At 51.7% G+C, this 15,010-nt stretch overlaps 1 protein-coding gene across 1 annotated transcript; it reads left to right on the top strand.

The window, feature by feature from the left end:
• Nucleotides 1-3: 3 nt before the first annotated feature.
• NCSTN (nicastrin) lies at nt 4-14,423 on the top strand. Its single transcript, XM_086630342.1, has 17 exons — nt 4-97; nt 944-1,048; nt 3,048-3,171; nt 3,702-3,820; nt 4,809-4,954; nt 5,144-5,294; nt 6,101-6,210; nt 7,004-7,156; nt 8,534-8,638; nt 8,801-8,878; nt 9,021-9,190; nt 10,417-10,519; nt 10,796-10,891; nt 11,411-11,498; nt 11,634-11,788; nt 12,114-12,326; nt 13,773-14,423. The coding sequence occupies exons 1-17, from the start codon at nt 4-6 to the stop codon at nt 13,893-13,895; spliced, it is 2,133 nt and encodes a 710-aa protein (XP_086486468.1). The 3' UTR covers nt 13,896-14,423.
• The last annotated feature ends 587 nt before the right edge of the window (nt 14,424-15,010 follow it).

The following is a 15,010-nucleotide window of genomic DNA, read 5'->3' as shown; positions in this document are numbered from 1 at the left end:
AAGATGGCGGCGGCGGCGCGAGTGTGGGGCGGCGGCGGGATGGAGGCCGCCTGGCGGGGGCTGCTCCGCGGGCTGCTGGTCGCCGTGCTGGCCGCGGGTGAGGCGGGCCGGGAGGGCGGCGGGCCGGGCCGGGCCTCCCCGGGTCGGGGCCGCTCCGCGACCGGGGCGGAGGGAGGGAGGAGGGCCGCACCGGTCCCGCCTGGCCCTCCTGAGGTGGGGAAGGGCTCGTCGTTCCCCCCTGGGGTGGGGAAGGGCTCGTCGTTCCCCCCTGGGGTGGGGAAGGGCTCGTCGTTCCCCCCTGGGGTGGGGAAGGGCTTGTCGTTCCCTGCTGAGGTGGGGAAGGGCTCTGAGATGGGGAAGGGCCCGTTGTTCCCTGCTGAGGTGGGGAAGGGCTCTGAGGTGGGGAAGGGCTCGTCGTTCCCACCTGGGTGGGGAAGGGCTCTGAGGTGGGGAAGGCTCGTCGTTCCCCCCTGAGGTGGGGAAGGGCTCATCATTCTCCCCTGGGTGGGGAAGGGCTCTGAGGTGGGGAAGGGCTCGTCGTTCCCCCCTGGGGTGGGGAAGGGCTCGTCGTTCCCTGCTGAGGTGGGGAAGGGCTCATCGTTCCCGCCTGGGTGGGGAAGGGCTCTGAGGTGGGGAAGGGCTTGTCGTTCCCTGCTGAGGTGGGGAAGGGCTCATCGTTCCCGCCTGGGTGGGGAAGGGCTCTGAGGTGGGGAAGGGCTTGTCGTTCCCTGCTGAGGTGGGGAAGGGCTCATTGTTCCCACCTGGGTGGGGAAGGGCTCTGAGGTGGGGAAGGGCTTGTCGTTCCCCCCTGGGGTGGGGAAGGGCTTGTCGTTCCCTGCTGAGGTGGGGAAGGGCTCGTCGTGCTCCCCTGGGTGGGGGAGAGCCTTTGGCCCCGCGGTGCGCCCCGGGCCTGCCCCCCTCTGAGGCCGCGTCTCCTCCCCAGGCTGCTGCCGGGGGAACTCCGTGGAGAGGAAGATCTACGTCCCGCTGAACCGCACGGCGCCGTGCGTCCGCCTGCTGAACGCCACGCACCAGATCGGCTGTCAGTGTGAGTCCCAGTGCCGTGTGCGCCTTCCCAGTCCTTTCCCAGTGCCGTGTGCTCCTTTCCAGTCCTGCTTTCCCAATGCTGTGTGTGCTCCTTTCCAGTCCTGCTTTCCCAATGCTGTGTGTGCTCCTTTCCAGTCCTGCTTTCTAGGGGTGCAAGGCAAAGCTGTGAGCGTTGCAAAGTGCGTTAGGGTCGGCGAGGTACGAGAGGAAGGAGTGCAGAGGTGGAAAGGTGGCATCTGAAGGGAGTGAAGGGTTTGGGTGAGGTGCTTGTCCAGCACTTGTCAACTTTATGAGTCCAGAGGAGGCCACGGAGATGATGCGAGGGCTGGAGCACCTCTGCTCTGGAGACAGGCTGAGAGAGTTGGGGCTGTTCAGCCTGGAGAAGAGAAGGCTTCAGGGAGACCTTCCAGCACCTTCCAGCACCTAAAGGGGCTGCAGGAAAGCTGGAGAGGGGCTTTGGACATGGGTGTGGAGTGATGGAACATGGGGCGATGGCTTTAAACTGTAAGAAGGGGGATTTCGATGAGATCTAAGGAAGAAATTCTTCCCTCTGAGGGTGGTGAGGCACTGGAACAGGTTGCCCAGAGAAGTTGTGGCTGCCTCATCCCTGGAAGTGTTCAGGGTCAGGTTGGATGAGGCTTGGAGCAACGTGGTGTCGCGAAGGGTGTAACTGCCTGTGGCAGGGGGGTTGGAACTGGATGGTCTTTGAGGTCCCTTCCAGCCCAAACCATTCCATGATTCTCTGAGGGTTTTTTGTTTTATTGGAATGGGGAGGCAGGACTGCATGACTGTTAGAAGAAGATAAGGGACCCCTGTTCAAGCAGTGTTCCTGGCCGAAGGTGTGTGAGTCAGTGTTTTGCTCATTCCCAGTTCAGTTTTTCTTCCATTACAGCAAAGACTGTTGGTTGCCACTGCAGGGCAGCAGAGCTACCCTCAGTCCATCAGAAAAGCCAAGGTGCCAGGTTCTCCTGCCTCCCCTTCCACCCTCCATGTGAGCCTCCTGCCAGGGCAGACCGCCGCGTGCTCCTGCCTTCCCGCTCCCAGGAGTTTCCGACGGCGACAGCAGTCCCTGACGGTGGGGATGGACAAAGCTCCTGCTTTCAGCAGCAGCTCCTTGTGCCAACGCTTCGTCTGTCGCCCCTTTTCTTTGGGACGGGGCGAGATGGCCAGCAGCAGACCTGCTGCGGTGCTTGTCCCCTTCGCTGTCCCAATCTTTTGCCCCTCGTGCTCTTCCACAAGAAGAAACGCTGTTCCAAGCTTTTTGCTCCCGGTTCCTGAATTTTCAGTCTTTACTCTTTGCTGAGGGGCAGCGCTGACCCGCGGCTGTGACTGTGGTCCTCGAGGCAGGTCCTGTCTCCTCCCAGTGCCTTTCTGCCTCGGGGTGTTTCCTGCTCTCCTTCCTTGTTCTCCTCAGTCACAGGAGACTCGTGGTGCTTAGCTGAAGGTCCTCAAGTGCTTTGATGTGCTTCAACAAAAGATGCTTTCAGAGCATGAGTTCTTGTTTCTTAATCTGGGCAGTTCAGTGATTTTCTTTCCCTGCTAAAAGGAAAACGTTCCTTTTTTCTGCCCTGCTGTAGCTCGATGGTGCCACTTCCCCAAATGGCTTCCTCCTGCTCTCTTATCCCATGAGCTGTTCTTGCCTAAAGCCCTTAGTAACATACAGGACACGGGGAAATGGCTTTAAACTGGAAGAGGGGTGATTTCAATGGGATCTAAGGAAGAAATTCTTCCCTCTGAGGGTGCTGAGGCACTAGACCAGGTTGCCCAGAGAAGCTGTGGCTGCCCCATCCCTGGCAGTGTTCAAGGCCAGGCTGGATGAGGCTTTGGACAACCTGGTGTAGTGGAGGGTGTCCCTGCCCATGGCAGGGGGTTGGAACTGGATGGTCTGTGAGGTCCCTTCCAACACAAACCATTCTATGATATTGCCTTGCTGCTCCGGAGTGGTTTGAGATTTGAAATAAACCACTGGAAAACTTCAAGAGCACGTTCTTTTTCCACAGCCTCCATCAGCGGAGACACGGGGGTGATCCATGTGGTTGAGAAGGAGGAGGACCTGAACTGGGTACTTTCTGATGGCCCACACCCACCCTACATGGTACTGCTAGATGGGAACCTCTTCAACAGGTCAGTTATCATCAGATTTTCATCTTCCCAGGGTGACTGGAGCCCAGATGACCAGTATGGGTCCCTAACCTGATGATGAAAATGTCATTTTTTTGAGTGATAGATGGCAGAATCAGCCCTGCTTGCACTGAAGCACAGTAAGGTTGAAGCATTTGTGGGTTTGTTGTGTTTTAGCACCTCAATGTATTTCTTCTCAAGTGGGTTGCTTTGCTGTTAGAAAAGCTCTGCTCTGTCTAAATCCTCGTGCCGTTTTCGTCACGGTAGCAGCTACTCAAGTTCATCAAACGCTGTGGTTGAGGTTGGTCACATCTCTTCCTGGGCAGAGCAGGAAAGAAGTGGCTGAAGTTCTCCTCTCGTTGCTGCGTGCGTAGCCTTATGCAGTTCTGAGAAGATAAAGAAAAAGGGTCATGGTGGTTGTTTTCATCAAAATAATCACCAGATGCTGGACTGTAGTACGAGCAGTAGCACGTCTTGGATTCCAGCTCTTCATTAACGAACTCCAAATTTCCCTCGTATTTTCTCCTCTCCAGGAGGGTGATGCTGCAGCTGAAGGGAACCTCCCGTGTGTCAGGCCTTGCTGTGGCCGTGGCCAAACCCAGCCCTCCCCAGGGATTCTCTCCTGGTCTGAAGTGCCCCAACGACGGGTTTGGTAAGGGAATGTTAAGTCTTTATCCGTGTTGGGAGGAAAAGAAATCGTTCCTTTACATTGTGCAGGCAAGGTCCGAGCTGGAATCTCGTTTCTAAGCAAGGGCTGGGACAGGTGTTGGAGGAAGACTTGGATAAGCTGAGTAAACCAGCATAGAATCATAGAATCATAGAATGGTTAGGGCTGGAAGGGACCTTCAAAGGTCATCTAGTCCAACCCCCAAACATTAAGCCACTAAAGTGTTAAACCTGACTCAGGGCTGTTGTAAATTCTTTTCCTTTAACCTGTGAAACTTGTACTTTGTCTGCACGTGATCGTGAAAGTGTCTCGTGTTTGGATAGACTGAGTGAAGCACGTGTTAACCCCTCCATCTGGGCCAGTCCCTACTTTTGAAAATGAATTCCATCTCCCCGAATTCCCCGTGGCTTCGCTTAGGATTTCATTTCCCTGTTTTTTCACCGTGTGGCACGTTGAGGGGAGGATTTGCTGCACCCTCCGCAGTTTGTGCAGAGCTTTTTGCGACGGAGGGTGCTGTGTACACTCCTGAGATGGGTTTGGTGTGCTGGCACGTGCCATGCCTCTGCCCTCGTGCTGTTTGTTAAAAACCCTTGGCACCTTACGGATGCCTTAGGGGTACTTCCAGCACATGGCGAGCTCGGAAAACACAGGTTTGTGTGCTCCTCCATTTGAAGTAGAATGTTTCTCTGTGTGCCTCCTCCACTTTCTCAGCATGTGATAAATGCTCACTGCGTGCTCCTGCCAGCCTCCTGGCACGGGAGGGCTTTAAGCACATTCTCTCTGCGTGGCACGGCGTTCCAGCTCTGCCGCGTGCGGTGCCCAGCTCCAGCTCTCCAAGCTTTTGTCAGCTGGTTCCTCAGCCCGTAATGGTGCTCCTTCTGCATCTGCTGCAATTTTCTCGGCAGGCCCCACCTCTCGTGCAGTCAGTTACTGTCTTCCAGGCTCAGGTTTGCCCATTTCTTTCTGTTTCCAGGTGTGTATTCCAAAGATTACGGCCCTCAGTTTGCACACTGCAATAAGACTGTGTGGAATCCTGTGGGGAGTGGGCTCTCCTATGAGGATTTTGACTTCCCTATTTTTCTCCTTGAAGATGCCAATGAGACACAAGTTATTAAGCAGGTACTGCACTTCCTTAACGAGGAGGAGAGGGAAACTGCTGCACAGTTCAGGGAAGGGGGCAGAACTTTTGTTTTCTCTCAGCTTAGATGTTGAAATCTACACAAAAAAATAGATGGTCCGATTTTATACGCAGTACATAATGCTGTTACAGGAAGGCCAAGTTTTGTCATGATTTTTATTTCCATCCAGTGTTACCAAGACCACAACGTCCCTCGTGATGGATCCGGCCCTGAGTACCCTCTCTGTGCCATGCAGCTTTTTTCCCACATGCATGCTGTCACCAGCACGGTCACCTGCATGAGGCGCAGCTCCCTCCAAAGCACCTTCAGCATTAATCCAGGCAAGCACATTCCTCTTGCCTTGCCGTGGCGTGGGGTAAGGCTGATGGTAAAAAGCCCAATGGGATACGGTTGTGCAAGAGAGAGACTAAAATTTCAGAGTTTCCCTAAAGGCTTGCTTGCCAGTGGAGTTTTTTTCAAAGAAACTACTTGAGTGGGAAGGAATTTGGGGCGTTTGTCATCAGTTTAGAAAAGAATACATAGAATTGATGCTGGCTGAGGAAAGGTACCTAATGCCTGCTACACAGATCATCAGGAATGGCTCTGAGATTACTCCTCCAGCAGACTGCGTGTACATGGATTGAAATCCTGGGGAATGTTTTCCAGTGACTTTCCTGGGGCCAGGACTTCCAGTACCTAAAGGAGGCCTACAGGAAAGCTGGGGAGGGACTTTTTACAAGGGTGTGTAGTGATGGGACATGGAGCAATGGATTTAAACTGAAAGAGGGGAGATTTAGATTGGATATAAGGAAGAAATTCTTCCCTCTGAGGATGGTGAGGCACTGGACCAAGTCGCCCAGAGAAGTGGCTGCCCCATCCCTGGAAGTGTCCAAGGCCAGGCTGGATGAGGCTTGGAGCAACCTGGTGTAGTGGAGGGTGTCCCTGCCCATGGCAGGGGTTTGGAACTGGATGGTCTTTGAGGTCCCTTCCAACCCAACCCAAACCATGATTCCATGACTTCAGCCCCACTGGGCAGAAGTTTGCTCCTGTGATAGAGCCACTGGTGAGCTGCAGCTGGCCAGAAAGCTCATTTCTCACCTGTCACTGCTGTAGTCTCAACTCAAGCCATGTTGCTTTTGCTTCCTAGAAGTTGTATGTGATCCTCTTCTTGATTACAATGTGTGGAGCACCGTGCAACCCATCAATTCCTCCGGAAAAGTCGACCCGGACAAGGAAGTTATTATTGTCGCTACACGAGTAGGTACCTCTTAATTTTGCTTTGTAGAGTATGGACTGGGAGGATGTGGGCTTCAAGTCTCATGGGAATGAACTTCTGCCATATATTTTGATTTCTTCCCACGTTCCAAACCTTTTAGGTCTGACTGGTTGTTGTGTTTCTGCAAGTACGAGCCTTTTGGTTGGTGGGTTGACCTGTTGTTTGAGTACCACATCTGCATTTTGATTCTTTCTGTCTTGTTGTGCGAGACCTTTCTCAGCATTTCCTTGACTTGATGGAACCAGACAAGTAGAAATAGTCGGCGTGTCTGTTTTGCTTTCCTGAGATATTTCACATCCTTAAAATGTGTCGTACGGAGGGAGATAGCGTGATTGGCTCATCTGTGTTTTTTTGGAGGGGAGAGGCTGAATCACATGGAGGTGGAGCAGTGAGTAAGTTCAGAGCTGAGAAAGAAGTTCACTTCCCCATCTAGCAGTCTGGTTTACACTCACTTTACACCTTCCAGAGATGCAAGTTCAGAACTCGATGTTGTCACCGTCTCAAAGCCTCACGCTGAACAGTGATGCCAGCAGTAAAACCAGGGCACACCTGATAATGCCAGTTTTCGGGTGGTGGTGGTGGTGGCGGGGCTCTGAGGCCTCAGTGCTGCCACAGCAATGCCATTGCTGTTTCAGGTTTCATTAGGTGGGGTGCTTTGCTCCTTCCCTTATCAGCAGGAAGAGTGGGATAAGAGAGAGATGATAGATCTGCTTTCCCAACACGTATTCCTCTGTCTGTGTGCATGTTTCTTACACCTCCTGTTCGTGCTTACAGATTGACAGCCATTCCTTCTTCTGGAACATTGCACCTGGGGCAGAGAGTGCTGTCTCTTCTTTTGTGACCCACTTGGCTGCTGCTGAAGCCCTTCATAAAGTGCCAGATGTTCATTTGCTGCAAAGGAATATAATGTTCACCTTCTTCCAAGGGGTAAGAGTGGTGGCACCGTTTGGCTTGTTCTGAGATAGCAAATCAGCCCTTGGCTCCCTGCAAATGAACTTTTTCCCTGCTCTTTGTGCAGAGTCGTTTGCCTGCATCCCCACACCGTGGTTCTCTCTGTTCTCGCTGGGGGAGCAGGATCTTAATTGCACTGGGATAACGACAGCAGATGGAGCTTCCACTGGGGCAACCCATATTCTGCCCCATGGTTCATTCTGGATGAATGACTCAAACTTTGCTTTCCCTCCTGTCTCCTCCCAGTGTGCCTGTCTGTTCCCTGCCTCACCCCCGGCCAGGATGAACGGCAGTGGCCAAGCTTTAAATCCTGAAATGAAGCCCAGAAAAGGCTAGATTAAAAATATATGTGTTGACAACAGCGAAACGTAGCTCATTTCTGAGAGCCCAGCACCAGAGTTGGCAGCTGTGGCAAAGCAGAACAAGCCTGTGGAGGAGGGACTGATGGCCAACAGCTGATGTTCCCCTCAAGGCATCTGCATTGATGGCTTCTTTTGTGCAGCTTTGGGAAACTGGCTCCCACAGCCCCCGTGCTGCTGCCATGTGCTTCCCTCCATTCACCCTCCTCAGCACGGATATCCCTAGGCAGGATTTCCCTGGGGGAGACGACCCTACAGCACTATGGAGCCCACATTCCCTGTCATTCCATGTAGGAGGAATGGTAAGACTTGACTGTAAATCAGTCGAGGGGGAGGCCTGGTGGCTGCCCGACTCCACAGCCCATCTCTTGCAGGGATTCTGTTCTCAGGGGCACCGATTCTTCCCCTCGGCTTCTTGCAGCTCCCTTGACAAGCTCATTTCGGTTATCTACCCTTCCCTCCCTTTTTTCCAGGGAAACAGACACCACTCCTTTCAGGAAAGCTTCGTATGTTTAATTCCTGGAATGGAGAATTGCCTTTTTCCCTGCCTTGCTGTCCACCTTGCCCAAAGAGGATGACTTATGCCGGAGTAAAGGCTGAGTAAATGCCTCCCTGCTGTTACTCCCAGTAGCAGTATCTTGCTCCGTACCGCTGCTCACTTGGACATAATCACTTCGATTTTGCCTCTGTGCCTTTCTTGCTCGTGGAATTCAATAGCTGTCACCTGGTTGTTTGTTTTTTTTTGCTCTTTGGCTTCATTTTTGTCCTTTGCTCCACCCGTTCCTACGCCACCTTTTTTGCTGGAGCCAGGCACGATGTAGAATTTACTTGGATCTTCTGATGTGTGCTAAGGCTGTGGCCAACCTTCGGAAATCCTTGGTGCAGAACTCTTGGGTTTGTTCGACCTCAGCCTCTCAGATGTTGCTGTTTGTTGTGCCAGGCAGCTACCCATATGTGATGCATGTATGATTTCTAATTTTTTTTTCTGTTGCAGGAGACCTTTGATTACATTGGCAGCTCACGAATGGTGTATGATATGGAAAAAGACAAGTTTCCTCTCCGCTTGGACAACATTCATTCGTTTGTGGAGTTGAATCAGGTGTGGGATAAGTTAGCGGACCTTTTTATTCCCTCTTCCTCTGTGATGATTTAGCTGTGGTTTTCCCAGCCAGCCTTTCACTGGTTTTTCCTGTCAGCTCTGCAAGACTCAAGGATGTCCAGTGATGTACTTACAGTGGTTTGTTTTTTTTTTTCCTTGCAGGTGGCTCTAAGGAATGACTCAGTTTTATGGATGCATACAGACCCCGTCTCTCGGATGAATGATTCTATTGAAGTGCAGGTAACAGAAAGCAATCTCTAGTCATTCCTCGAACCAAAATGCTGTGGGATCTTTAGCACACTGCAGATGATCAGGATGTTCACTTTTCCAGACAAATCCATCCAGAAGAACAGCGGAACAGTGCCGTTTTCTCTTCTTTCAGGTTAGAAACTTGCTGGATATTCTGAGTAATAGCAGCGTGGGAGCAAACGTGACTTTGCAGGAAGCTGGATATTCGCAGCCTCTTCCCCCATCTTCCTTCCAGCGCTTCCTTCGGGCCCGGTACATCCCTGGAGTGGTCCTAACAGACCACAAGACTGCCTTCCAGAACAGGTACTACTTCTGTGGGATCGATGGGCACGGGCTGGCGCAAGGCCCAAGGCAGCAGAGCCGGCAGAGGGCACCTGAGCTCCTGCAGCTCCTCTGCCAGGGGTGTGCTGCCCAACATACATGTAGCACGGCAGTCCCGGGGGGAGCGGAGGAGCCAACGTGTGCCATGTAATTGAACAAGCGCAACATAATTATTCTGACAACCGAAAGAAATCCAGTTTTGTACAGAAAATGTTCCCCACAGCTGGCTGGAAGCCAGAGGTGAGCAAATGGCAACTGAGCGTGCCTAAGCCTCATCTGTTCTTCCAGAAGCTAGCTGCCTTTTTTTCTTTTTTTTTTTTTTTTTTTAATATAGCTTTCTATTTGTGATGGCAGAAAGCCCCCGGGCATTGGAAAGGGCACTTTCATTCACCCCACATGACCCTACTATAGTGTGTTCCTTGGGGATCCCTTGCTCCTTTTCAACTTTGGAAATGGAAATGTGGGGTAGAGGACAGACATATGCCTCTCCCCTCTTCCCTAAACTCTTCAAATTGTCACTTTCCCATTGTCTTCTATTCTCCTTTGCTGTTTCTGAGAATCTCTGTGGCAATCGAGGGGAAGCAGCTTCCCTTTCACCTCTAAATCTGCACTGCTCTAAAGGGGTAAGAAGAGCTGGGGTGGAGGAAACCACAATTCAGTGCTGCATGACCCATCTTTAGACTGAGGGGATCTGTCCCAGCTTGGCTGGGAATGTCAGGAGCGTAGACCATGCAGTGGGCTTTCAGCCCAGTTCCCAGTTCAGCTGTGTGTGCTGCAGACGCCTCGGTGTAAATCTCTCGTAGAGTTCACTTGGAATTCCTCGCCACCTTCAAGATAAGGCATTAATAAAATCCACTGGCACGACGTGCATCGAAAGCCCTCTTCCCAGGAGACCTTCTGCACGGGTTGTCCTTGCCTCAGTTTCTCTCCCCATTTAATAGATTGGGCTGTCGCCCACCCGAAAGCTAATCACAGCTTGTAAATTGCGTGGAGATCCTCAGATGGGAGAAGCTGTGGAAGGGCCAAGTTAATTATAAAGCCTCATTAAATGGTTTAAGGAGCGTGTGGCAGGGCAGCACTTTGGCAGGGCTGTATCTCTGCTCCCAGGAGACCGCTCCCACTGTTTGCTTTAGGCACATTCTGAATTGAATTCCATGCCCTGTGGTTTCTTCCTGCCCCTCCACAACCTCTGTCTGCCTTCTTTTCAGATACTACCAGAGCATGTACGACACTCCAGAGAACATCCAGATGCAATACCCCGAGGGTCTTAGCCCTGAGGAGACCTTGGAGTATGTCACAGACACAGCCAAGGTTCCTACTTTGCATTTTCTTCATCTGCTGTGGATGGGGTGGATGGGGTGGATGAGGGTTTGGGTAGGGGCAGACAGAACCAGGTTGTGGGGAGAGGGGAAAAGCTGTTTCCAAAAGGGGCAGAAAGGAGGGTGGGAGTGCTTCGTACGGCGACAAAGGCACTCAAATGCGCGCGGTGCACGCGTTTTGATGGATGTGTAGATTCTGGCTTGCTCTCCTTGCTTGTTTTGCTGGATCTGCCTATCTTGATTAACACGGAGCGCTCTTCCTTTGCAGGCCCTGGCAGAAGTTGCCACAGTGGTCGCCCGTGCTCTCTACCGGCTTGCAGGGGGAGCCAGCAACACCTCTGCTATTCAGGCAGATCCAAAAACGGTATGAGCAGATGGAATTGAGTCCCTGGCATCTCTGATGAGCCCTCACGTACTTCCCTTCTGTCTCTGTTTATATGTGTTTACACAGCATGTTGTCCTGTCTGTCTCCATGAGGGCTTTGCCTCCCCCCTTCTCTCTTTCTCCACCACAGCTGAAGGAAAAACCTTTCACCCTTCTCTAGTTCTTTGCCTCTTGATCTCAGGGCAGACATTAAGCTTCACGAGCCCTCTACAAAACAGAGCTCCTTTATCCTCGTCCCACAAAGCAGAAGATGAAAACTGAGATGAAATGGCAACGTGTGCCACAGGGATCAGCTAAGGAGTCAGTGGGGCTGGAATCAAACCCAGTTTTCACAGCTCGCTCCTGAATTATGTGCAGTTGTGCCATACAGTCTCTCCTTCGCTGTACTCTTGGCCCCCGTGGTGGGAAACATCTGTCAGCCAAATACTCTCGAGAGGTGTAGCTGTTAAGGTGCTGCTTTCTCTCCTCTTTGTATAAACCAATTTCCATCTCTTTCCAGGTCTCTCGAATGCTGTATGGGTTTCTGATTAAAATGAACAATTCCTGGTTTCAGTCCATCATTAAACCAGACTTAAAAGGAATTCTGGGTAAGAGCAACACAGGGAAGAACAACACAGAAAGGGTTTGACCCTGTATTTACCTGGCAGCTTTCTAGAGCGCCGTACTAACATTGTCCGCTTCCGGCCATCTCCCTGTCAATCCCATTTCTCTGGCTGTTCCAGGTGATGATGTCCCCCAGCACTACGTCGCTGTTTCCAGCCCTGTGAACACTACCTACCTGGTGCAGTATGTCCTGGCCAACCTCACGGGCACTGTTGTTAACCTCACGAAGGAAGAGTGCCAGAACCCTGAAAAAACACCCAGCACTGAGAACGAAGTGAGTGTCTCTAATGAGTGCGGTGATGGGCAGGGACAGATCTGCTGTCCAGTTTGCTGGTTTCTGCTTTTGAGGGGGGCTGGTTAGGAATGCTTGCTTTCTGCTTATAGTAACACATGGGAGAACTGGGAAACTCCAACAAGGAGGCATCCTAATGCCCAAGGGCAGGGAAGGAGTGGGCAAAAAGATCCCCTTACAGCCAGAACAGTCAGTGAAGCCCCTCTGTCTCCTCTCAGAGACATGGGTAGGGTTCCAGAACAAGGGGAGAGCCTGGTTATTTGCTCGTGGCTGTCTACTGTCTCTTACTCTCCTGTTTTCTTTGCAGATGTATGAATATGCCTGGGTGCAGGGCTCCCTGGACCCTAACTCGACATCACGAGTCCCCTACTGTGTTCGGTCAACTGTCCGCCTGAGCAAAGCCCTCTCTCCTGCCTTTGAGCTGAGGCAGTGGGGGTCTACAGAGTACTCCACATGGACAGAGAGTCGGTGGAAAGAGATCCGTGCCCGGATATTTCTGGTAGCCAGCAAGGAGCTGGAGGTGAGTTTGTGTATGTGTGAAAAAGCAAGTAGAGAACAAAACGTGACTGGCTTTGAGCAACATCTGCTGACAGCTGGAGAAACGGTTCAGAGTTTGTTACAGGATCTTGTGCCACCATCCTGTGGGAGCTCCCTAGTTAAGAATGGCCAGGCTTTTATCCTTGGAAACGGGGTAGCCAAGAAGACATCCCTGGAGATCGCCCTGCCACCTCCAGCCTTTTGTGAGTTCACAGCCTGGTGGCTGAGGCTGAGACAGTGGCAGTGCAGAATAACCAAGAGCCCCATGAGCAGGCTGAGCTCTTCGAATACAAACCAGAAGTGACAAGAGTCTTAACCCCTTCCCCAAGCACAGGAAGCCAAACCTGAATCTGGCCGTTAAGGTGTTGTATCTGATGTGCAGCCCAGATCTTCCTTCCTGCTGTTTGAATTCCCTCTTGGCAGCACGGAAACGACCTGAAGGTGCTGCTGGTTCAGCGTCTCAGATTCTAAACAGCCCTTAGCTGGGTGTGATGTAGCTGAAGTGCCAGCAGGCTAAGGGTTAAGCGTACAGTCACTTAGGGACTCTGTGCCTGTCTGGATGCCCTCTGGTTGGCTGTTAATGATGTCATACCCTGTCAGGACAGATTCAGCCACCCAAAGGCCATGCAAGCCCGGGCAATTGTTGCCTCTCTCAGGTGGTGATTTGAAATATGAGCAATTTAATTATGTGGCAAGACCAGTGCCCTGCCTGTGTCTCTCGGCCTTTTACAGCCCAGTAGATACTGGTGCCCTGAAGATGCACAGTTTGAGCCCAGCTTTCCCTGAAGTTTTGACTCCGTAGAAAATGTACCGAGCGCTGTGAGTGTCTGACCACTGTATGGGACTGTTCTGAGCTATCCAGGGGAGACTGGGAACGGCAGATCCTACCAGGCAAGAAGGGTTGGCAGGAATCTAGTGAGGTCTTAGACTGGTCTGACACTTAGGCTTCAGGAAGGGTGCTGAGCAGGAGGTGATCTCAGTTATCCAAAGGCTATTGACAGATGTGGATTCTGCCAGCAGCTGTGCTTGTTGCAGGTGTTCACAGTTCCTGGCTGGAGGAGGTGACAGCTCATGCAGGAATGGCCAAAGTGTTACATTCAGTGTTTCCTAAATATCTTTGTGAACTGCGTCCACCGTTCTGGAACGCGATACGCTCCTTATCCGTGATACAGATTTCTGACCTTTTCTCTTAAACCTCGATTTATGAGCACTGTTGGTAACTACAGCAAAAGCTGACCTGATCCTGGCAGCTGCTTTTGTCTAAGTCCCTAAAGTCCTCGGAGTATCTTTTTGTGTCGATGCACGTCATCCCTCGGTAGCGAGGTGGTCTCTGCTCTCTGCCAGAGATCCCTGTTGGATGGGAGTTCGGTGAGGTGCTGCAGGCCTGTGTTTGCACCAACGGTGCTGAGTGTTTCTCATCCCTCCCTAGATAATCACGTTGGTCGTGGGCATCGCCGTTCTCATCTTCTCTCTCCTCGCCACGTATTTCATCAACGCCAAAGCGGATGTGCTCTTCAGCGTCCCGCGGGACCCTGGGGCTGTGGCTTACTGAAGATGCTCTCGAGGCTGGAGAGGTCTTAGCCCTTGGATTACAGTTGTCAAAGATAAACCTACACTGGAATGCCCCTCTCTCCGGATAGGGATGCAGGTGGTTCTCTCCAGAGCTTCCACGCTCAGGTTTTGGGGACTGAGCCCTGAAACGTAAAAGACTTTCCCAGAAAACCGTGTGCCGACCAAGCCCTAAAGAAACTGTGACTGAGAAGTTCCCAAAGCCTTTTCTTTTTAATTTGTCCTTACTTCTGAGCGACTTGGGAGTGTTGGTCCTGCCTGCCTCTGAGATGACAATACAATTAATGTGTTCCCTGAACGAAGGCAAGAGGGTGGAAAGGATGAAGGTATTTTCTCTGGGATGTATGTGGACCAGCAGGTTTCCGTGGTGTCTGACAGTTCGTGTCCAACAGTGGTGGGGAGGGCAAGGTGTGTTTAATGTGAATAGGTGGAAAATGTCCTTTTTTTTTAATGGTGCAATATTTTCTGGGGTTTGTGTACATATATATATATAAATAGTTCCGTTTAATTAAAAAAATCTCCACTTACAAATTAACTCATTGCCTGTTTTGTCTTAGTTGCTGCCAAAAGGACGGAAACCACTGAGTGTTGTAATAAGTTTTGGTCTCGGGAGACACAGAGTTGGTCTGATTTCGGGTTTTTTTGAAACTTTTCATTCTTTCTGCAGCTGGACAAAAGAAAAACATCACACCCTCAGACAGGACAGGGAATTAACTGGTTTAGACTGTCAGCTCTCCACGGCAGGGACGGCTGGTGACTCCAGACAGCGCCGTGTACGCCGGTTCCTCGTCGATCCCGAGGCACTGGTGTAACAAACGTGGTTTTTCAGGAGTGTGCTGCCACGTTTTTCCTTCGATGCCATTGCTTAGTGCCCGGCAGGACTGGGCTCTCCGGGCTGGCAGTTGGGACTGACCAGGCACTTGGATATTCCTGGTTGTTTCTTTTGTATGAAAATTCACTCGTTCTTCAGCTGTGGTGGTTTAAAGGTGCGACGGTGTCCAAAGCAAGGAGCTCAAAAGTAGGAAGAGAGGATTAATTCCAGAAATCAGAGCTGACTAGCACTAAAGCAGACGTGGCTTTCCCTTCCCTAGGGGACAG

The sequence above is a fragment of the Tauraco erythrolophus genome, assembly GCF_009769465.1.
Source record: "Tauraco erythrolophus isolate bTauEry1 chromosome 30 unlocalized genomic scaffold, bTauEry1.pri scaffold_44_arrow_ctg1, whole genome shotgun sequence".
Taxonomy (NCBI): domain Eukaryota; kingdom Metazoa; phylum Chordata; class Aves; order Musophagiformes; family Musophagidae; genus Tauraco; species Tauraco erythrolophus.
Note: the sequence above shows the minus strand (reverse complement) of the source record. Positions and strands in the feature narration are given on the sequence as shown.

Bases quoted from the DNA above. Each gene is read 5' to 3' on its own strand.
- NCSTN (XM_086630342.1), top strand. From the start codon at position 4: ATGGCGGCGGCGGCGCGAGTGTGGGGCGGCGGCGGGATGGAGGCCGCC. The intron at 98-943 runs GTGAGGCGGGCC...TCTCCTCCCCAG, and splicing joins GGTCGCCGTGCTGGCCGCGG to GCTGCTGCCGGGGGAACTCC. The intron at 5,295-6,100 runs GCAAGCACATTC...TTTGCTTCCTAG, and splicing joins CACCTTCAGCATTAATCCAG to AAGTTGTATGTGATCCTCTT.